General features: G+C 34.5%; 1 protein-coding gene across 1 annotated transcript; it reads left to right on the forward strand.

The window, feature by feature from the left end:
• Nucleotides 1-2,697: 2,697 nt before the first annotated feature.
• Nucleotides 2,698-22,831, forward strand: LOC149423794 (ankyrin repeat, SAM and basic leucine zipper domain-containing protein 1-like). Its single transcript, XM_089632120.1, has 8 exons — nucleotides 2,698-2,833; nucleotides 5,338-5,464; nucleotides 6,703-6,831; nucleotides 9,064-9,287; nucleotides 11,337-11,584; nucleotides 17,490-17,741; nucleotides 18,790-18,997; nucleotides 20,931-22,831. Exons 1-8 carry the CDS (start codon nucleotides 2,774-2,776, stop codon nucleotides 21,075-21,077), a joined length of 1,395 nt encoding a protein of 464 aa, XP_089488246.1. The 5' UTR covers nucleotides 2,698-2,773; the 3' UTR covers nucleotides 21,078-22,831.
• Nucleotides 22,832-24,498: the final 1,667 nt, after the last annotated feature.

Below are 24,498 nucleotides of genomic sequence, written 5' to 3' on the forward strand. Positions count from 1 at the left end.
TGTGATTTAAATAATGAGTGGTGTAAGTCGAGGTCCCAAAAAACTTTCAAATAAATCTTCCTGAGTCCCTCTTGCCCACACACCTTCACATGGTGTGTCAACACCACTGACTGAACAATTGAAAATAAAAAAAATTATAAATTATGGGAAAAATTTTATTGTACAAACACACAGCTACTTGGGGGTTTTGGATCACAGGGGCCTAACTACAAAAAGACTGTTTTGAGATAAATGGAAATAAAAATTGGAATACATACTCATATGCCCAATTGTAAAACTTTAACGGCTGTATGTACGAGATAGAGCTTCATGTCACTTATAAATATGATTACGACATTACAAAAAACCAAGCCTAACTCAAAACACCAGTTTTTGTAGTAAAACCCCTGTGATCCTAAGCTCCCGCTTTATAAGAATAAATTGACCGGTCAGTGGCTGAGTTGGAATCGCGTGTGGGTCCCACCCAGGCGTCGTGAGTTCAATTCCTCGGCTGGCTAAGTCCTTCATCACGACACAAGCAACATTTTCCGCTTACTGCGGTAGTAGTAGGAGACTCTCAAATATTGGCAGGTTATTCGTAACCCAAAAATGTTTGTCATTCTATTAAAAAAAAGTTACTTTTCAAAGCGATGCCTTAACAACCACCAAAAATTGAAACAATACGTTATTTCATACAGAATCATTGATCACATTTATTTATTTACACATCAATACCAAATATTACTTGCGTAATGACTGACAAAAATCATTAAGGCTTTCACCAAAAAATCCAGGTCCCTACTCGGGTTCACAAATCTTGCCATTCTGGACATTGGTGAATGGTATCCATAATTTGTGGAGTGTTGATTGAGGAAAGGAAATCATTATTTCTGAGTCTACTGGAAGGGATATTGAAAGGGGTATATAGGTGAGTCAATCATACTTTTAATATTTTCTTTAAATGCAGATTATAACTATGGGATGGTCCGATGCTTTGTAGAGAACCCGCTTGCACAGCGCGGGTGTAAACTGTGCACCCTAAAGTTTAAGTTTAGACTTACAGAATTTAATACTTCGTTTGTGTGAAAGTACTATGAAACAATACATGATTATAACTCTTTCCTCGCATATTACTTGGGAATAATTCACAAAAATCGATTTTTAACTAATTTTCAATCGCTTGGGGGAACCCATAGACATATGAATATTAGTAGACCTGCCCTAAGTGATTAAAAGCGTATTATCCCCACTCCCCATACCGGTTCCATTGGAGCCGGCTGTGCTCGTGTATGGCCTCAAGTGAAATTTGAAAACGTGACGTCATCATTCTTGTGCGAACTATGGTCGAGGCATCATCGGTTCATTTTACGAAATAACACGGCAAAATGTTGACTTGTACTATGAAAACTTGTAAAAATAGATGTGAAAAAGAGAATAAACCCAATTGTCATATTACATTCCATATATAAGCATTATTTTACTTTATTTTAAGCATATTCACATCGTATAATATGAATCAGTTGTTACTATCACATCGAGAAACGTCTGGACGCGAAACACAAAGCTGGTTGGTTGCTGGGAAGTAAATTATGAACATTTATAAAAGTGTCTTAACTAAATACTTAAACGAAATATTCGACTCTGAAAATAGAACCGAATTTGGACTTCGCAAATTTGTTCATAACGTGGTGAGTAATTTGCGCTCCCATGTAAAAATGTCTATTAATTCAAAAACAGATTTTACTTTTAAGAAGTAAATGGTGATATTATAATGCGAGATGCCTATTTACTGTCAGATTGATTTATTGACGAATCACAGTCAGCTTCACTCCCTTCGTTCTTCAACAGTTGATTTTACCCCTCGCCATTATCTTCTCGTCTATTAATTCCTATGTCTGTGGGGGAACCTAAAGATGATAACATTATTTAACTTTAAAAACCTAAGACAACTTTTTATTAGTAGCACGTATTGAAATTAGACAATTATTTTTTCGCCATACTGTAGCGGCTCGCACTAATGGGTAGCCTGTGTTGAAAACTATGGTAACCCAACCACAAAACCATGGCTGCCGGGATGGAGCACCCTGTTGATACTCTGGAAGTAGAAGGCCATTAAACAAACTTATTTTTTATAAAAATATAAATATAATGCGTTTATTTATATCAACAAAGGATTTATCACCACTTTTAAATACAGGAGTTAGGTAGCTAAATTTCCATTCATTGACAGAAGTGAGGTAAAGATTGTTATATAATATAAATAAATGCATTTAAATTTGACAAGTTTATCTTAAATTCTTATTATCTTTCACATGAATTATGAAGCCCTGGCCCTAGATACCTCCTGAAATTAATTATTATAAATAATTAAATAAAACAATTTTATCGTTCCTAATCTCTTTAAAGACTAGCATTAGACTTCTTTTTTTATTTTAGAAATAAATATATTATTAAGGAATACTACAAACATCGCGTTAGTATGATAATAATTACTATGGGCATAAGCAGTATAAGTGAATTTTTTGCTGTGTCTTGTGGAAATAAAATAAATTAAACAAGATAGTTTTATCTAGGAACGCTTTTTAGGTTATTGCATAAATAAACCACTCTCGGTTATTGAGTAGGAATCATGTATTTTTGTGTTGTTTGTTATCTCGTACGCAACAGCCATAGAGATTAAAAATGTATCGAAATCATAGATAAAGAAATGTCATTGGTATTTATTTTATCAATGCGTGAAAATTTGAAACCACAACAATATTTTTGTGATATTTTTCAATTTAAATAAGTAAAAATGTACGCTGGAGGCTACTCTGACGATGACAGTGATAATGATTACATGTACACTTCATTTGTAAGTTAATACAATAATAACTATTTATTTTGGTTGTTGACAAGTTGTAAATATTTTAGTGCAATACATGTGTCGGGAAAAATAATTATTGAAACCGGCAAATGGTATTCAAGCTATTAAAAATGTAGGAAGTCTTACCGGTATTATTTATATTACGTTACTAGTACATATTATGGTATATGTTTGTACCTTTAAATTACTGCAAAGTTTCGTTGGAATCGGGATGTTTTAAAAAATCCTTTGTGACCAGAATGTTATGATTTATGATACAATGACTTTTCACTTGAATTTTAAGAATTGCACTTGCACTTAAAACTATTTAATATATATAATTCATGAACAGGGCCATGTGTGCGACACTTCAAGTTCTAGCAGCAGCGTATAAAATAATTTTTTTATCAATTACGAAAATGTAAGTTGAGTTCAACATTTGAGTTGTGATAAAAATTATACAATTAATATTTGAATTCAGTATACCAGCTACTATTCTTTCACCAGAACTAGAACTCAACACTTTTTTTGCAGGAGCTTTCGTTACCATTAAAATTACATATTATGATTGGTTCGCCAATTAGAGATTGGCACTGAACCGGTTAACAGCATGTGACTGATGTCTAACTTATGGGCATATACAATACCTGCACCAAAAGAATCATTGAGTCGACACCAAAATAAAAATGTGTAACGAGTTCGAATACTTTCTTGCACTCATCTAATATGGTATCCTTACCTACAAATGGAGGTCATCGTAGATCTTCTGCTAGAAATGCAACTCACAGTTTACCAATCAGTGGCTCGCCCTCCCGCTACCTACTGAATGATGTGTCCCAGGCGGACTATAAAAGCGAGTGCACGGCTTTGAATCAACCAGAGATCACGAGCCGGGCGTAGGCTCAAGACCTGATACTGGTAGCGAGATGTGTCATCCCTTCCAGCGAGGTTTAAATAATTCTAGATTCAGCCGAAATTATATATTATTGTTGAACATACTCCTGTAGGTTTCTACGATAGAATCATACTAATACTGACAACCTTACAATACTTACGTTATTGCTGACCACCCGCCTACCAGGTGGGTCTATTTGCATACGACGAACACTGTTACTGCGCCGACGACGCAATGCTTACTGATCTGTATACCAAAAGATCCTAGGAAGGTGGTTGGAGGGATGGAATGGTAGGACAGAAGGAGAGGGAAGTATAGGATTAAATGTATGTGTGCCGTCTGACTGACGCTCACATAAGGTTGAAATAAGCTTTTTAACACAGAAAAAAAATTCTCTCACTATGTTAGCTATACACTAGGACAGCAACATAGTCTGGCTTCTTTTCGTAATTTTAATGACACCGGAACAAATCTAATCCCGGTTTTAGGGTACGGTTTTAATTTACTTTAAAATTTTACTATCCACCTCATTCTTAATATTATGCATAATTTAAAAAAATAACACTGAGATGCGTTTCAGAAGGAAAAAAGTGCATTTAAATTTATGTAATATTTGGTAAAAAAACTTTTTAAGCGGAATTTGTTATTCCGTCATTAGAATAGAGGAATTCACGCACATGTACTAGTGCACCGGGGATCAATGCTGCTAGCCCCTTAGAGTAGGCTCCATTAAAATACCTGCAGAACAGAATCAGCATGCCTACATTGCATCTGTGCATTAGAGATCGGTCTATTAACTATGAAATGTCAATCAGACGTTAGTATGATGACCGTTGGCAGCATTGTCTACTGTCATTCGGATAAAATGTATCAAAATCCAACATATATATACAGGGTGTATCGGCACGTACCCGACAAACTTTAACCAGCTATTCCTTAGCACATTTTGGAGTAAAAAATGTTATGGGCACTTTGCTGTCCGGTAACATTTTTTTTTTTAATAAAAAATTTACTATTCATATTTCCACCACATGTTACCAATGTTTTATCCTTTGTCAAGGTTTGAAAACCCGTCTGGCAATATCTTGTTCGAGTTTCGTTGAATAATGTACGTACGTACGTTGGCGCGCTTTTAATCACAACGAAATGGCACGGCACCATTCGTCTCATTTTTAACTATTATTATTTAGTGTGTACGAAAGAGCGAAGACGCTTTTCGACATACTTGCTTATAACAGCTGTTGAACACGAAAAGCAATGCCAATGACAGTGATGTAGTGTGGAAATTTGTATTTTTTTTGTTTTTAATTGAAAAAAAATGTTACCGGACAGCAAAGTGCTCATAACATTTTTTACTCCAAATGTGCTAAGGAATAGCTGGTTAAAGTTTGTCGGGTACGTGCCGATACACCCTGTATAAATATATTAATTTTAATAAATTACAACTTAAATGCCTTATTTTGCCTCTCCCGCAACATTAATACATAGTTGTTTTGTACAGTAATTAAGTTAAATCGAATTGTTATTTCAATAATCTTTGCATACGAATGAGGAGAAATGGTAAAATTTAACCCTAATAAGAAAGTTGTGGAAGTTAATTGCCTTGTTTGAATTTCAGGATGAAATAAAAAAAAGTGGAAATCTTCCCAAGGAGATAGTTGTACCAGTGAAATCAAAGGAAGAAAGACTTGTAACTGCAGCATATGATGGTGACTTGACAACAATCAAGGACATATTTGAGAATGGTACTTTCTAATTACTATTTATTTAACCCTTTGCATAAATATTCTACTTTTTTTTTTTTTTTTAGTTTGGTTGTAATATTTTTCCACAACCTAAAACCTTAAATTAATACACATTTACTTACTCATTTGCTGTAATATCGTTTTGGTCACCTTTTAGGGCGACCACAATATTAATTTTTTTTAAAACACCTACCAGGTGTCCGGGGATAAAGTCACTAACTTCGGGAGTACATGATAGTACATTTTTTGAACAAAGTTATTTATCTTTTATACTTCTACCATCATGTAGAATCACCTCCCGATAGTGCACTTTACCCCTGGACAACTGTATATCATAATAGACTAGTTTTTCTGCAATTTTCTTATAAAAAAAAATTAAAAATAATTTATATTTATTATGTAATATTAATAATAATTCGATGGAAAAATAAATTAAGTATATTGTACTCAGATGTGTACAATAAATGTATTGAAACAGTCTGGACACTGTCCCGCGTAGTGTGCGTGGTTACAATCTTTCTGACTAAATATTCTTGCCACGCAGTGCGCGGGATTCGTCCTCAAAGGTTTAACTTAAATTAACTCAAATAAGTTAACTTTAAGCTTTGTCTATATGGTACCGATACTTGTTATGTACCCTCGTTGCTCGATATTATGCAACGTTGCGATTGGAATAAAATTAACGTATTCCTCCTTTGTACCACCTGTGGTGAAAGCAGAGCTGCTTCACTCTGGCGATAAGCTGCGAACCAAGCGATAATGAAGCTTCTTTTCACCGATATTTTGATAAAAAATTCGTACACCCAAATTTATATGCACATAAGATTATTTTCACCTCATTCTATAGTGGGATATACTTTCTTTGGCGCCCCGCCGAGAGACCACCATTCATAATCTAAATGCTGCTTGAAGTGGTTTCAGCTATGTTTGGTGACCAGATCTGAATAGTCAAGTACTTCTTAATCTTCTCTTTCCCACTTCAACTTCATTCAGCTTCACAACATTCCCAAAATATGGAAGCTATTAATCTGTAAAAAATTATTTTGTGTGCAGACAAATTCTCTTAAAACGTGTATCTTGTAATATGAATGTACATGATGAACAAAATGTCTGATAAACACAATAAAACAATAAACAATTCAGTGAAATGTGACGGCTGGAATGACATAATAATTAAATTTATTGATTTTGGCGAAAGCTACAAATTTTTAAAGTTCGTTTTACTTAATTATTTGTAGATCCTGGACTTAGTGTGAACACCGTTCTGCCCGGATCTAAGTCCGCCCTGATGATTGCTGCTTCCTACTCTTATTCACACATTGTGCAGTATCTCTTGGAGAAAGGTGCTGATGCAGATCAACAATGTGGTTAGTAATTTTATTTTGAACTTTTCTTCAATGTTCTATTTAGTTGTATAACATACTAGTAAAACTACTGAATGTAAATAACTTTTTCTCAGTAAACAATTTATTTTTAATGTAGAACAATAAATCAAACTACAAAAAAGTTAAAAATACATCTATTTTCAATTTTAGAGTTGCGCCATCTCTTGGGCTGAATAGTAGCCAATTTCAAGATTTTTTTTTAATGTTTTTTTATACTGAGGATTTAACCTTTCTCCTCGGGGACTGGAGCCAACCGCTCTAACAACTTCGCCAAATCGCGATTGGATAGGACTGACATTTATTTTGTACATTAACTGCTGTAATATAATCCTATTTCAGAGAAATGCTTATATGTCCGCGTGTGTGTGTGCGTGATTGCCACCAAAAGTTGATATAATGCATTGTCATCAATATCGAGTCTCTCAGCCGAGTTTCAGCTCGATCGGAAGTCAGGAAGTGGGTCAATTTCCCCTTTTAAGATTTGCATTCATTTGTGAAAACAAAAGTGATGTTCAAATAGATGTATTTAAGAAGAATAGCGTTTTGCCTTATTTTTTGATAGTCAAATGAATATTTTAAAACTATATCTGTTGGGGAAATGATGTTGTAAGCAAAAGCAGTGTTGACCTCGGAAAAGGCAGATGGAAAAGCTGTGTAATTTTAACACCAGAGGTCACTGTACCAATCTTTTTTGTTATATTTGTTAGTTCCTAGTTTGTTGGCCCACGTCTGCCTCCGTTTATTAATAAGCCAGGGATTTTGGATAACGAACAACGTTATTCAAAAAGAAAGCTTTTGTCTACCAGCTGTTGAAATCGTTTGCTGTTTGTGCTTGTATATACCGCCTAATAAATGTAGATCAGAGGTCCCCAAACTTTTTTGCCCCGTAGACCACTTGCCAAATTTTTTTTTTCCATAGACTCCATGCCTGCCGAATATTAAATTTTCCTAAACCTATAACCTCCTATCTGATAATAAGCCTGCTCAACAACCGGTGGCGGTATAGTTCCTCTGTCTATACACTGTGCAGACAGGGGTGCCGTTGTGAGGTATTACGCCAAATGAAGCAGGATAAGTAACACGAAATCCTTTCTGGAGCAAGAACTGCCCTTTTTCTTTGTTAGTTCTTATTCAGATCAGTTCTTCTTGTCACATGATATCCGATTCTTCAGTTTTACGTTTCCATAGTCAAAATTACCTCAAACTTAGTTTTGAAGTCTGTGTGAAGTACATTTAAATGTTGAACGTAGACCAAAACGTCATTACCCTGGATGTTTTTCAAAAACATGTTGGGGAACTAGAAAAATTCGCGGCTTCCAATGTGCAATGTTTAGCTTCAATATATTAATTCTGACAAGAAAAGGAACGTAAACTCTATTTATATACCCCAATAAACAATTTTACCAAATATAAAATTACCAATATCAAATAAGTAATTTCTCAGTCCATTACATATTAGTATTACATAAACTGTGTTATTTGTGTTAGGTACATTTACAGAACTCCTGAATGTTGATGACTTGATGTAAATGGGGGTCCACTCGTATGTACCCTCATTTGAATCTCGTGGACCCCCAAATTTTTTTCTCGCTGACATGGACCCCCAGCAAGCCGATATCGACCCCTGGGGGTTCATATAGACCACTTTGGGAACGTCTGCTATAGATGATGGATTTTTATTTATTTATAGAGCCGAGACGGTGTACATATAGTTCCCGAGAGCACTTAGGCCATAGGCCCATTGTGCTATCTCCCATTTTACCTCAATCCTTTAACAGTCACCCGGTCCCTTTTATAAAGTTCACCAGGGTTGTCATTGGATATGTGGCTATGTCTTCTGGTTCCACAATGTGTGTTCCCAGGTCTCATCTCTCCGCTCCAATCCCCCTTTGTTCCCTGAAGGCCCCACAAGGGAAGAGAGCCTCATCTCTCCTCTCCATTCCCCTTTGATTCCGTGAAGGCCCCACAAGGGAAGAGTTCACAGAGGTGGCCTCATCTCTCCTCTCCACTCCTCCTTGGTTCCCTAAAGGCCCCAGGATGGAAGAGGGTGATGATGATGGATTTAGTCAATATTGAATTGATATCGGATTTGATCGATCGACCGTGCCAGATACCCAGATATGTTTGTAGATCTGTATGATATATACAATCTTTTGGCAATGGAAATGTGAATAAATTCTTGGAGTATTAAGACATTTTTATTTATTTTTACAGAAATGGAGACTCCATTAATGTGCGCCTGTGCCAGTATTAGCACTCAAATTATTGCGAGTGTTCAATGCGTGAGCAGTATTTTGGCAAAAAAGGTTCGAGTAAACATCGGAGACAAATACGGGCAGACCGCCCTGATGAAGGCGTGCCAAAGCGGCAAGGTGGACATTGTGAAAATGCTGCTGAAGTTATCCAATATTGATGCTCAAGATCGACGAGGGAAAACGGTAAAATTGTCCTCCTTTCAATTTCTTCATCTAGATGTGATCCTTTTCTTATTTTCTGTTTCTTCAAAGCATTATACTAATTAATGTACCAGTTAGTATTCAACTTTTTTTTTAAAAATAATAATGAATGTTTTATTATCTTCCTTTTTTGTAAGAAATACTCACTAAGATCTCCCGTGCTGAGCATTGAATTTATATGTTATGAAAATTTTGTAGTATGGATAATATGAATTGATTATAAATGTAACAGTAACAAACAGGAACGAACCCAGGATCTCTTGTCTTACCAGGACAGCGTCTTAATCACTCTACCATTGGGGTCTAGTTATTAAACTATAATATAATATGTAGTGTTTTTTTTAATAAATATAAATATATTACATGGTATGTTGTATTACAGTTGAGTGGTTTATGTTTTGTAACCAGCTTTTTATTTGAGATTTAAATGTTATAATATTGTTGTGAGTTTTGAATGAGAGTGGAATTTTGTTGTAGAGTTTAGTAAAGGAAGCTTTTTTGCCCAAATGTTGTATTTTCAGTTGTTTTTTGGATATGTTTTTGACCCTGAGATCTAGTGTTTCTTGTGTTTTGTGTTTATGAATATACACTTGTATAATTATGAACAAAGAGCCTTCAAAGATAATTTTAGCTAAAAGTGTACAGGTAACCCCCCGTTCATCGCGACCCCGGTGAGTGCGGATTCGTTATAAGGCGGTATTTTAAACATCACTTGTCCGGCTTCGACACATTCCAGGAATCGTCGTAATGTGTGGTTGCACAAGCGAGCTATCTTTCTTTTTCTTTTAGTCACATAATCCACATATATACGTAAATTCACAAGCGCGAGTGAGACAAAATATGGAATACTGGTAAACTGGTGCCTTGTACGTTTGTGTCAATCAGCTATCCTTCATCTTCAACTTCAGTGTAATCTTAGCTGCGGTGTCAAGCGCACGCTCCATTTTTTATCCCTTTGTACGATTAAAAAAGGCAAACAGACAACATGAAAAATCGGTTAAGAAAATTTGCAATTTAGAAAAGAAACTAAAAATAATCTAAGCGATAGAAAATGATGGGAAATTTGCAGTTGTGGGCAGGAATTTCAAATTACCTTGTTATTTCATGTTCATTTAAAAAAGAAAACATCTTTTGGAATCATAAAATGTTTGTTTTTAAATCCCCCATTGATTGCAGAATTTCACTTATCGCAGCAATGTCCGGAACGCATCTTCCGCGATCAAGGGGGTTACCTGTATTTGAAACTTAACCAGCAATATTTTGGTTGGTTTCACCTTCGACAACACTCCAAATAATGTCACTTGACGTAGCTGTATATTTTAGTCAACAAATTCATATTTTATAGATAATGTCTGCAAGCGCGATCCTTGACAAATTATAATGCAGCACAATAGTTCAATTAATTCTTATTCCATGTCCGGGGTTGGTAGACTTTCAAGTGATAAGAGCCAAGATGTGAAAGAAACAGGATAACAAATGTATCGAAGAGCCATATAATCCAGGGTGGGATTTTTTGGAGCTAGTTTTAGAGTTAAATCTAGCTTTAAAAGAGCTGCTTTGGCAACACTGATGCTTTTCAAGCCAAAGTTCGTTTGGCGGCTCCATCTCATAAGGCTGGTTGAGTGGAGGTGAAATCGGAGTTGATGTCTAAAGAGCCGCAAACGCCTAGGCAAAGAGTTGCCGTCTTCCGACCCCCGTCCTAGGTTCATATCTGACCAATGTCACTGCCAAAAGTTACCCCAAGTTTTTTACATAAATTAATTTAGTTGTGAAAGAGTAGAAACCTGATATTTCACAGGAACAAACTTTGAAGCACTTTCATTAGTAAATTTATCTCACTTCTTACTAATCTAAACATCTCACCAATCAAACATCATCTTCCCTTCCCCGACACTTTCAGCCCAACAACATACACCCCCCTTTTGGGAATGCCATAGTCCTACTGGCTACATGTAGATGGTATTCTAGTGCGGTATTTACATTTAAAAAAATCTGAAATCTACTGATCACCCTTCTATTTTATATTTCCAGGCAATTTTTTATGCCGTGACCGGCGACCACCCCGATGTTGTGCAAGTGCTGGCGGAGAAGGGCGCCCTGAAGGACCCCAACATCTGCAGCAACGTGAAGCTTTGCATGCTCGGCAAGCACAGCCCCAAGGTTGCGGACATAATCGGCAAGTACATGGCCCTCGATGAAGACGAGCCGGAAGAACCAAACATTCTCAATGCCACTGAGAAGTGGCCCGACTTATTCCCTGGAATTCTCAGTAATGACAAGTTAGCATCTTTTACTATTATTTAACTTTTTAGTATTTATTGAATATTTTGACGAAAAAACATTCGTGAGGCCAGTGGTTACTCATGACTGTTGAATGTGGTGGTAGAGTGCTAAGATTTTAAATTACCACATTATTGATGTTGTTTTAGAAAAAAACATGATTTTTATAAAATTCTGTTTTTAATCTATCCTATTTGAATTTAGAATTTATTTTTGTAAATGAATGATTGCAAATCTTTGAAGTGGAAATCAGCCAACTTCACGACATCCGATTCAGCTGTAACTCGGCAGATAGACTCGTTGTCAATTACAATGCATTCACCTTTTGGAGACAATCACGCTTACACATGCGGACATGTACGCAATTCTCTGAAATTGGATGACATTACGTTAACCTATTGGCATCCGAATTGTTTAGCTAAAAAAATGGCCCTTACCTCCGAATTAATTTTGTACCAATTTTTTTCAAATCTGCAGTGGTTTACTAAATCTTATATAACTTATAAATCGTAATAATTATTTTTAATTTACTTATGTATTAGATTAAGTTATGTAATAAAATATTTTAAATATAGTTTAACCTCTCGGACAAAGACTATTATTTACTTTGTGTTCCTTTGCGAACTGTCAAAACGTGAAAATTTTTGTGATATTTACGAGTTTTGTTAAAAGCTTCATAACTCACGTTTTGGGAAACGTAGCCTCATTCTAAAAAATGTTTTGGAAAGATTATGAAATTCACTATCGTATTGTATTGTTATACGTAAATATTTGCGTTTCTAAATATACATTTTCTGAAAACGTCAAAAATATCTAAAAATCGCTAAACATTTTTTCAAAGCTGTGAAAAATGTACTTTTTTCTGAGTATCATAAAGAAATAACACTTTATATATTGAAGAAATATAATTAAAAACTATTAGTCACCTCAAAATATTAACCGTCCAAACTAAAATATTTTTAATAAATTATTTAGAAACGCAATAAATTATGAACGAACAAGATGACAGATCCAATCGACTTAGATAATGCACCTCTACATTCCATAGATATTCTTGAATACAGACGCGTAGCGTTATTCATTATCGATACTCTGTTTTTTAAATCATAGCAATCCGTATACTAGTGATGGAAATAAATCGATTTTTGCAAAATCTCGCGCGTTTACGTGAAAAGACGTTCTAATGTCTTGACCGCTATTATCATATTTACGTCTTTTGACGTTCTAATGTTCTGAGTGGTTAAAAAAAATTACAATAATGTGAGTAATGTGGATATAAAAATAACTTTACAAAAAAAAAGTTTTTTTTCTTAAATTTTTTTTTAATTAGATACAAAAAAGTTGGACATTGGTCAATCTCATTAGCATAACTTTTATTTACGTAAATAATATAAGTATAATGGAAAATTAAATTTGTTAGTGATAGTGATGGTAGTCCTCAAAACATCCATCATGCAGTTTTCGAGCAAGGTTAACTATATCAGAACCACTCGCCATTTTCAAAACTCACTATGACGCCGATCGCCAAAAAACCTTAATTTGTAATTATCAGGGAAAAACTTGACCCACATATTATTTCCAACACTACTAAATTACTGCTTCATTATCCATAGAGCGATTGGCATTTAAAATTTGAAACCCAGATCTCATCTATATGTCCGTTTTTAATTTTTAAGCTGACATACTTTGAGCATAATGTTTTCATGCAGTAGGTGTGCAAACGCATCCATCGCCAAGACCTAGACAAACCTCACCCCATGAACCTGGGCACTCCTGCTAAGTCACCAAACCTAGCGAACCACTTGGGGTGACCTATAGCAGGGGTGTTGGTTATCTAATAAATGGTTACCTTAAATTAATAAAGAGATGCTTAGATGATTATGGATGTAGAGCAATTGAATGAAGAATGGAGTGCAAAGGAATATATTATATGACACGATAGCGAATGGTAGAAGTACGGAATAATAGTATGTCATAATTAATCTCAGCATCTTGGTGGATAAAATGTGTGGAAGTTGATAGTCGGCTTTGTAGAGGATTGGAGTAGGACGGAACCGCAGCCAGTAAAGAACATTAAGAATGTAATTTAAAATGTAATGTAAAACATATCGTTCCATAGCTTACAACACCGCTCAAGTCGAAAATTGGCGGTTTACACATTTTAATGCCGATAGATAGAGCTGCTCATTGCGCGTCTAACCATTGGTCACATGATATAGATTTCAGTCAATTAGAAGCCTTAATTAAAAAAGTAGTAACAGCGCGCAAGTCGGTTAGCCTCTCAACACCGCACAAGTCGTTAGTCTGTCATACATTTCTCGTAAGAGAACTTCGCGCTCCGTGATTATTATATTTTTATGTGAGTTTTATCGCTGAAAGGTCTTTGCAAGATGTTTTAATAGAAGATTAAGAGGTAAGCTATATAATACAGTAATGTTTATTGATTATCACATAATATTCATATAGAAAGAAATCATTATTGAATATCTTCATTTACTTAAGCGGTGTTTACTAACCAGCTTTTTTAACTTGGGCGGTGTTTCAAAATGTATTTTATTTCTTTGAGGAAGCTCAATAATTGAAATACACTATGGATGGAGAAGAAATTGATTCATGGAGTTCAGGTGATGATGGTGTTTTGCAAGAAATCTAAACTCAGATCATGTGACAACATAACGAACAAAAGCGGCAATATTTATTTGAAAATTTCTGGAAGAACATGAACTGGGAGCAGCAAAGATCATTTATAACTTCTCATGTTAATAAAGTACCAAAGAAAATTACAAAAATCCAGAAATCATCCAAAAGAACTGATAGTCGAACTTACGTTTTCAAGATTGATAATTTACGTCACCAAGTCTTTAAAAAAATGTTCTTGGCCACTCTTGGCATTAAAGATTCGTTTATAAGATATTGGCTGACAAAAACAGACTGTGCCATGCCTCCAGATTTGTCTACTTCAACCAGTAACCGCAGAAATCCAGAGAAAATTGAAGACCACAAATATGTTGAAAAGTTTTTAGCAGGTCTTCCAAATATGCCGTCGCATTACTGTCGTGCTAAAACATCACGAGAATACTTAGAACCAATTTTCTCAAACATGACACAGCTCTACCACACATATCAAGAGAATTGTGAGTTAGAGGGTAGAGAATGCCTTGGTCGTAAATTATTCGACAAATTATTTTTGAAACTCAATCTGAGCCTATTCTACCCGAAGAAAGATCAATGTAACGATTGTTGCAGTCATAAAACTGGAAACATTACGGATGAAGAATACGCACAACATGTTTTGAAGAAAGATCGAGCCAGGAGAGAGAAAGATACTGACAAAGATATTGCACAGTCCGAAGCTTGTCATGTATTCACACAGGATGTTGAATCGGTAAAATTGGCTCCGTATCTTCAAGCTAATGCAATTTATTATAAAACTAAATTATGCATCCATAATTTTATATTATAGAATTTAGCAACTAAAGAAGTAATGTGTTATTGGTTCGATGAGTCAAATAGCACACTTGAAGCCTTTGTTTTTGCTTCATGCTTAGTAGACTATCTAGAGAAAGTTTTGAGCCAGAAATTATTGCCTGTGATTTTATATTCCGATGGCTGTTGTGCTCAAAATCTCTATGATAATGTAATAATAATGATCAAAATCTCTATCTCTATCCTTAAGCAATGCTTTATTACGTTTAGCGATTGAAAAAAAAAATTGTAATTACTCAAAAGTACCTGGTAAAAGGCCATACCCACATGGAATGTGATTCCGTACACAGTGCAATAGAGTGTAAATTAAAAGGTAAAGAAATTTACCTTCCACAACAATACATGGCTATTACTAAAACCGCTAGGAGTGATCCTATGACTTACAAAGCTCGTTATTTGGACTATACCTTTTTTACCGACTTTTCGAAAGAATTAATTTATAAATATATACGGCCTTGTAAAAAAGCAGGTGACCCAGTCGTCACAGATGTACGTATGCTAGAATACAGACCAAATAGCACAATTTGGTAAAAAATTGGTTTCGATGACGAGCTTCAGCCGTTACCACATCGTCCCACGCCAATTAACAGCATTAAACAAATAAATCACCTGCAGAAATTGTATGCAGCTAGAATACCAATTACAAATCGGAAGTATAAAGATTTGTAAGACCTAAAAAGTGTATTACCATCTAGTTGCCACTCTTTTTATGATGACCTTCCGCACAGCAATCGCTAAAGACTGCAACTAACTATTAGATTAGAGATTTCGAGTATATTTTTTTATTTTTATAATTTTATTACTATTATATCTTGTTTAGTTGGAGTTTATTAAAGACTATGTTTTAAATATTTTCATGGTAAAATAAAAAAAATAATAATAATAATTGCACTTAGGTACGCTCTAAAGGTTCGTGTGTCACCAAATAACTTTAAGCAATTGATCTCAACAATGTTATTCTTAAGATTTAGGTTATAAATACCTATTTATAACGATTGTTAATTATTTTTGAAATATTTCTTGATAAAAACTTTTCTTTGTAAATCATCTTTAATACCTTATTCCCTAACATTTCCGCGAGCAACACCGCCTAAATCTAATAAAATATCAGTCAACACAGCTCAAGTCATAAAATAAAAGTTAAAATAAAGTAAATTGTCAAAGTAAGTATAAATAATTATTTCTTAACCTCTAACTAGGGTATTTATTAAGTAATAACAGAAAAAATCCACCGAGTTTTTAAAATAAACAGTTTTTTTCGTCTCCTGTAAAGTTGGTAAAAATGACTTATGCGGTGTTGTTAGCTAAGGGACGATATGTAATTCCATTTGCAATACACACAAAAGACATCCCTAAAAATTTTAACATTATCATTCATGACAATTCCAAAATACATAATAAAAATATCTGTCTCCAAAACTGCACAATACTAAAAAACACAAACACAATCAAATATCTAGGAGTAATTATCGATAAAAATTTGAATTGGAAGGAACAAATATGTCAAATTGTAAAAAAAATCAGAAAACTGATATATGTATTTTAAAGAATCAAAAATTTTTTCACTTTAAAAAACCTATATTTAATATATTATGCCTTGGTCCAATCAACTCTACAATATGGTATCATTAGTTGGGGATCCACATACAAAACTAACCTTACTCCAATAGAAGTGATACAAAGGTTAATAATTAAAATAATATTACGAAAACCTTCCGATTACCCAACGGATCGATTATTCGAAGAATTTCAAGTGCCTTCATTTAAAGATCTTTATACTAAAAATGCATTAATTCAAATCATAAAAGAAAAAGACAAGTATCAATTTCTAACTGAAAACCGTACTCGACTTAAATATATTTTTCCATGCCCAAAATTAAACACTTCCTTTACACAAAATTATTACACTTACCGAGCAAAAATTTTTTTCAATCGACTACCTGAAGAAATTAGAAACATTAATGATAACATCCAAATAATAAACACTGTGAAAAAATATTTTAAAGACAAACTTACAAAAAATAAAAATGTTTCCAATTGAATTAATCTTAAGAATAACTCACTTCAAATAAGTTTAAAATCATTTTATTTTTAATTACTTACTTATTGTAATAAAACAATGCACACTCCTCTTCCAGCCACAAGCTAATGCTTCTATGGAAGAGGGGTCTTGAAATATTTGATCATATTGTAACAAATAAACAAAAATGTACTTATATAATAAATATAATAAATAAATAAATGTTGAGGACTCCACCGTGATGATGAATGAATCTCATCATTGGCATTGCCATCTATGTATATCTTAGCGTTAATATGTTATTGCACAGGATTTGATCCCGAAACCATCCCACCAGAGAGGTGCTCGTACCGCTGTGTCAATGAATATATTATTTTATATTTATTGATGTTTTTCAGGCCAGCGTTCTACTTTGATGTCCCCCTAATACTATTTGGAATGAACTGCGAACGACTGATTCCCCTGTTTATGGAAAAGGGGGTGAGTTTGGCCAAACTGCTCTGTATTGATGAGCAAACCCTGTTAAAGCTCGGTGTCACAATGCCCTACGAACGCAAGAAAGTCTTCAAGGGACTGCGCAAATTTCACCTGCACAAATGGAACATGGAAACAGTCTTGGGCATCGCAGCCAATAAACGTCTAAAGTTCATGTAAGTACTTAATCAGTTCAATTACCCAGGTTTTCCATCACTTGTTGCCATTCCGTCTCATTCCAGCAGCACGGTAACAGATGAGACAGTGATATGCTTAGGAATCGCTTGTTAAAATCGTGAATTAAATCTGTTTACAATACGAGGAACTATACCACCACCCAGGCCTATTTTGTGAGGAGGATTAAGAAAAGGGCACAAGGGAAAAATAGATCTGTTAATGCATATCTTTGTAAGAAATTTGCAAAGCTTTTAATTTCCTGGAAAGTCAATGCAGATATTTTCAACTCCCAATATATCTCCATCGTGAAACTTGTCGGTATTATGTACTAATAGGTATGTGCCATTTTATTTATTAATATATAAACATATTATCTGATAAGACAACAATTTAAAAAAACATGATTTGGCCAAAAACAAGTAATTTATTACAAAAGTAGGATCAGCTGGCCCACTGTGAAAATTTAGTGCTGGCACATGAAGAGTAAGAAAGAATTGCAGCGTTATTGTGATAAAGAATGTACGTTTTGTACTGTTGCCACTGTTACCTTATGAATTTTAAAAGCGCACTATGGTTCCATTTTTTTTTTAACAAGTAAAAATAAAGTTGAAATGTGGGTGAAGCCAGGTAGTGTCACTACACACTAATATTATATTCATAAACTATTGCTAATGTCTTTCTCGGGCGTATCCGACTTCTTCCATCATTCACTACTGTATACCACAATGTTAATGTTAAAAAACTACATTACATTGACTTTAATTCCACTCCGTATCTCATTCCGGTGCAGAGGTATTGCGTTAAGTATTCCTCGGGTGACCCCGACTTCTTCTAGCATTCAAACCACTCTCTAAACATTACTGGCACTAATAAGAACAAACTAATTTTCGAGTTTTACAAGCGTAAACATAAGCATACTCAATTTTTATATATTAAGATTTTATTTTATTTTTTTATATTATCTGTGCATGTAGGTTACTATTGCTCTTTTCTATTATTTAAAAAAAATTAGTAACATATTAATTAAAGAATTATTGTTCTTTTCAGGGCTGAAACAAGTCTCACTGATCTGGGAGCCTGGTTCAGGATTTTAACTGTGATTGAGTCTAGTATTTACTTCAACAATGATAAAATCACCTCGGAAATCCCGAATCCCCACCAAAATGCCAAATTATTACGAGCTGCTTCCGACAATTACAACAGTATAATCGATACTAAAAAGGAACTGAAGAAGTGGAAAAGAAATATTTTAAAGGTAATTATATGTTATTTCATTCATTAAAAATTAACTCTTTTTTTATCGAAGAAAGCAAACACTTTGTGGCTTGACATTATATAAATGAAAAACTTTGTTTTAAACCACTTTATTTGAGTTACATATATAGATCGATCGGTTTCGGTTGCACATATCCGTGGAGTCTTTTTGGTAGATACTCTTCACAGACAACACATATCCGTGGAGTCTTTTTGGAAGATGTAACTCCCAGCCTGACACAGTCTCATAAAAGTTACGCTATCTCATTTTGTATTACTGTGAGAAATATTATTTAAACAGTATTAGAAAGAGAGAATGCAGCTCTTTCAGTTTGAATTAAAAAATTTACCATACACTCTCCCGAAAAATTTGAATCGTTTCTATGAAACAACGTTTAGCATTTGAAAAATATTTGTCATATTTGTCAAAGTAGTAGAACCTCGTTAATTCGAAATCCACGGGACATCAAAAATCAAATTTCGAATTAACGAATTCCAACGTAATTCGAAATTTTATGAAAAAAAAAAAATAAAAAAATACGCCGAAAATCGATTTTCTCGGCCGCCTCTTCAAATCCGGGTGGTATTTTAGTTGTAAATTCGTATTAATACCAATTATTTCTTTATTTTCGCGGCCGATTACCGTAGCGGCGGTCCCTTTAAATTCAGATATTCGCAATAAATTCGTAAAATGGTATATATTTACGCGTATATCGAGATTTCGCTGCCGATTTCGGTCGCGGCCTACCCTTTAAATTGAGATATTCGTAAAAATACGATATATTTCCGCGTAAATCGAGATTTCGCGGTAATTTTCCGTCCCAGCCGGCCCTTTATTTCAAATATCTGAATTTAAATTCGTAAAAATACTATATATTAAACGCGAGAATTCGCGGCCGTATTCCGTCGCGGCCGGCTCTTTAAATGCAGATATTCGCAAAAATACGATATATTTCCGTGTAAATCGAAAATGCGCGGCCGATTTCAGTCGCGGCCGACCCTTTAAATACAGATATTTGGTGTAAACTCGTAAAACTACGACATATATCCGCGTAAAACGTATTTTCTCGGCCCTTCAAACTCGGATATTCGAAATAAATTTGAAAAAATACAACATTCCAGTGTAAATCGATTCAGATTTACAAAACATTTTTCGGCGTTTTACCGCCACGGCTGACTTTTAGATTCAGATTTACAAAATATTATGATTTATTTTCGCAAAAATCAAATATTTTCGAATTACACGAATAAGTTTTCGTGCGCGGACAAAAATAAATTTCGAATTACGAATTAACGAATTTCGAATTAAAAAATTATTTTTGGCGAAAATTTCGAATCACGCGTTTTTTCGAATTATCGGGGTTCGAATTAACGGGGTTCTACTGTAATTAAAATTTAAAAAGCATCGGTAAGCAATTTTAAAAACTTAATTGTTTGCATTAAAAATTTAAATATTTTTAATTTCATATGACGATTTGTTAAACTAAATCTTACAATCTGCATTCTGACAATTCTCGAATGAGAAGTATATTGCAAAATGATTGAGGGGTTAAAGTCAAACAACTTTATCCACAAAAAGACATGCCAATAAGTAGTGATAATGTATTTTTTGTAGATAACGTTGTTTGACTGATTGAATACCTTTACCCTAGAATTATTGGTATGTTTTTTTTATAAATAACTTTATTTACTTTAAGACCTAGAATTACTTGTATGTTTTTTTTTTAGATAATGTTGTTTACCTAAAGCCCTCAACGAGCAAGGTCTCTTTAAAATGATCTACCTACCATTTACAATGATTTAAATTGATCATAATATTATCTTTTAATGAATTAAAAAACATTTTTGTTCAATCAATAAATTTGTCAGATTTTTGATTTTGCAACCCCTACGAACTGTATGAACTATGTTAATAATAATATTTTTTTTTTCAGATCTCCGGGAAAAATCTTCCACCTCCCGATTTGATCGCACCAAATAATCCTCTCTCCGCTAAATCCTTCACACAAACCAAAATTACATTTGGTGTTTGGTCAGCGGTTATATTCACGGTATTATATATTTGTATAAAACGTTCATAATTTATGTTTTATACACATATATACACGGTGTTCGGAAACTAGTGGTACATGTGGAAAACTGGTGGAATCTAAATCACATTGGACTCGATTTTGTGGTATAAATTTGTTTTATTTAAACCTTCGTTGTGAGTAAATTAAGTCTGAAGTTGGAATTTTTTAAGTCAAATTTGAAAAAAACCAGTCGTCGTGGGTTGACTACTATCCAGATGTTTACTATCTTTTAAAATTCATCAAAGCATAGAATCCAAAAGTTTGAAAAAAAAAAACCAAAATGCTCCGATTGAATTTTTTGGGATTATATGTAATGTAAATTCATTAGTTTTTTGCTTATACCACTATTTTCACTGACACCATGTTTAATACATTGCATATTATGGGTGACCAAAGACTAAATAATGTAATTTTGGTTTTCGTAAAAGTTTTATTGAATTAATTATTACCGTGACCTAATATTGCCATTTTAATGAAACTTGATATAAAACCTTCTAATTTCTGAAGCAGGTACAAATAACCCTTTTGAACGCGTTAATTTGCTCTGTTTTATCTATACCCGTAAGCGGTACATATTTTCAAATACCTATGCACGCAATTAAATGTCAAATTATAGCATTCTGGCATGATTTATTGGACTATATAGACAGAACAGATTATTCTCCACAATATGATAACAAATCCTCGTGTGTCAACACTCTTAGATGTTTATAAAAACAAAAACATAAAATTTCATACAAAGACGTACCTTATCTTTTGAATGTGGTCCCGCCATTCACTCGGCGTGTGTGTACTTAGGCCACTGCGTTGATAGACACAAGTGGGACACCATTATCACTTATCATTTTTAGTTATGAAAAGTTATGAATGACATACTAGTACTAACGCCATCCGTTGACAAAAATGTAAACTAAAGGACTAAAAGGCGCGCTTGTTTATCGATCTTTTTTTATGAAATACAATTTTATTTTTGAGAAATTCTTGTAGATGTCAGCATCGTGATAGTTCTACGAATGTCCAAGTGAGCAAGAAATACATTTATGACGAAAGAGCGCTGGAATATTGGCCGTCAAAGTTTCCGTATCAACTGTTGATACAGCCGCGTGTGAGTATAGACTTTTTGCCGTAACAACAGTTGATACGGCCGCGTGCAAAGAGTTAAATACGGGTTGTTTCACAGAATTTTAACAATTCATCAAATTTTAAAGTTGATTTTCAAGTTCTGTTAAGGTTCTATTTAAGTTCTGTTATTATATCATTACTGGCCAGTTGTTTAAAAAAACTAAAATAATAACAGAACTTGAATAGAACCTTCACAGAACTTAAAAATCAGCTTGAAACAACCCGTCCTAAGTCTTAGGACGGGTTGTTTCAGAGAATTTGAACAATTCATCAAATTTCAAAGTTAATTTCCAAGTTCTATGAAAGTCCTATTGAAGTTCTGTTATTATATCATTATAGGCTAGTCGTTTGACAGATCTGAAATAATAAATTTGAAGAATTGTTCAAATTCTCCGAAAAAACCCGTCCTTACAAAAGAACACATTTTGAACAATAATAAATTATATTTTTTTAAGCTGTTGACTTAATCCAATTCTAAAATCCAACTACTACCTGATCATAGATAATAGAAATAAGAGAGATGTGCCATAATGCATTATTGTTATGAAACTGCATGCACAAAAATGTCGCCTAAATCGTTCACCCATGCTAATGCAAATTCTACAGCGGCTTCTTCTTTGTTTCTACCCACACTCCAAACACATAACATGTAATGTTCATTACTGTATTAAATAAATAGGTTCTTTTATACGAAGTTAAGTTTATTAATAATTCAGTTGTTTATAAAGTACAATGCAGTCTAACTGCCAGGAAGGAATTTACGAGAATGCGCTCCCGCGTTGCCCGACCGCCCGCTGTCCAGCAGAGTCGGAAACGTTCGACAACCCTCGGCTATCTCCGGTGAGCATGAACGCCTATATGATATACTACACCCTTCCCTCTTTAACTGCAGCGCTACGACTACTAAATAACAGAGATATAGGGTCCCTAGTTACCGCTTTATGTGGTAACCCTACTGCTAAAATCTTATCATTGTCAACAATATACTTGAAAAAACATATAAAATATACCACACACATAAACTAAATATTTCACACAATTAATAATATGTACATAATTTAAAACTCTTCAATAATGTTGACTTGAGAAGTAGCCTGCTCTTCTGGGGTATTTTGTCTGGGCCGAAGTCGATTCGCCCACGGACTCCTTTGTGTTGGTATTGGTGATGCTCCTGATGGTCCTGGCCCGGCACCCTCCACATCTGCCAACCTGAAATCAGGAGAATACCCCTTAAAACCACGTAGTAAAACCGAGGTCTCCAACTCCTGAGGGTCGTTCCAACTGATCTCAGACGCGGACTGCGACCCGTTGAGCTCCTCACCCCAGCTTACTGACAGCTCCCTGATTTGATCCAAGTGTCTCTTCCACGTCACATTCGAAACTCCCACTCTTACAATGAAAACCTTTTTTCCCAGAGACTTACAAATCACAGCTTTTGTCCATAATACTTTATTATTTTGGCGATAATCTCGCACAAGGCATTTTTGACCTATCCTAAATTTGCGAGCCTTGGCTCCACCAAAACCTTTAATCTGTCTATTCTGACTTTTGGCAATATTATCGTTGGCACGCTTAACCAACACTGAGTCTAGCTCTAGCTCTCCCACCTTGGGTAGAACTAACCCGTCAAACGAGGAACGAAGCCTCCTGCCTACTAACAAAACAGCGGGTTCAACACCCGTCGAACAGTGAGGCGAGTTTCTATAATCTAATAGAAAATTCAGTAGTTTTATTCTATAATCTTTGTGTAAGCTAGAACCAACCATCACCTTTTTAAGAAAACCTTTTACAGTTTTCACTGCGTTTTCTGCTAGTCCGTTACTTTGCGGGTGTCTTACCGGTGACGTCATAAACTTAATGTTATTTTCACTCAAGAATTTCTTAAAATCTTCACTCGTGAAAGCAGTACCATTGTCTGACACAATCAATTCGGGGTTACCAAAAATCGCAAAAATTTTTCTTAATTCTAAAATGGTGTGAGTACTATCTGCCTTTGTAACCTCGATGCAGTCTATCCATTTAGAAAATGAATCGCAAATTACTAAGAACATCTTGCCTGATAAAGGCCCACAGTAATCTATATGCAAACGACTCCACACTCTCCCTGAATTTGGCCAAACAATTAATTGACTCTTTGGTGGTGATTGCCTATTAACAGCACAATCCTGGCATGATTGAACCGTCTTTTCTAGATCCTTGTTCAACAATGACCACCAGAAATACGCTCTCGCAACGCCTTTCATCTTGACTATACCTAAGTGCGACCTATGTAACAAGGTTAACACATGATTTTGTAAAGAAGCTGGAA

The sequence above is a fragment of the Hesperophylax consimilis genome, chromosome 5, assembly GCF_061612785.1.
Source record: "Hesperophylax consimilis isolate HC1 chromosome 5, BYU_Hcon_1.0, whole genome shotgun sequence".
Classification (NCBI taxonomy): domain Eukaryota; kingdom Metazoa; phylum Arthropoda; class Insecta; order Trichoptera; family Limnephilidae; genus Hesperophylax; species Hesperophylax consimilis.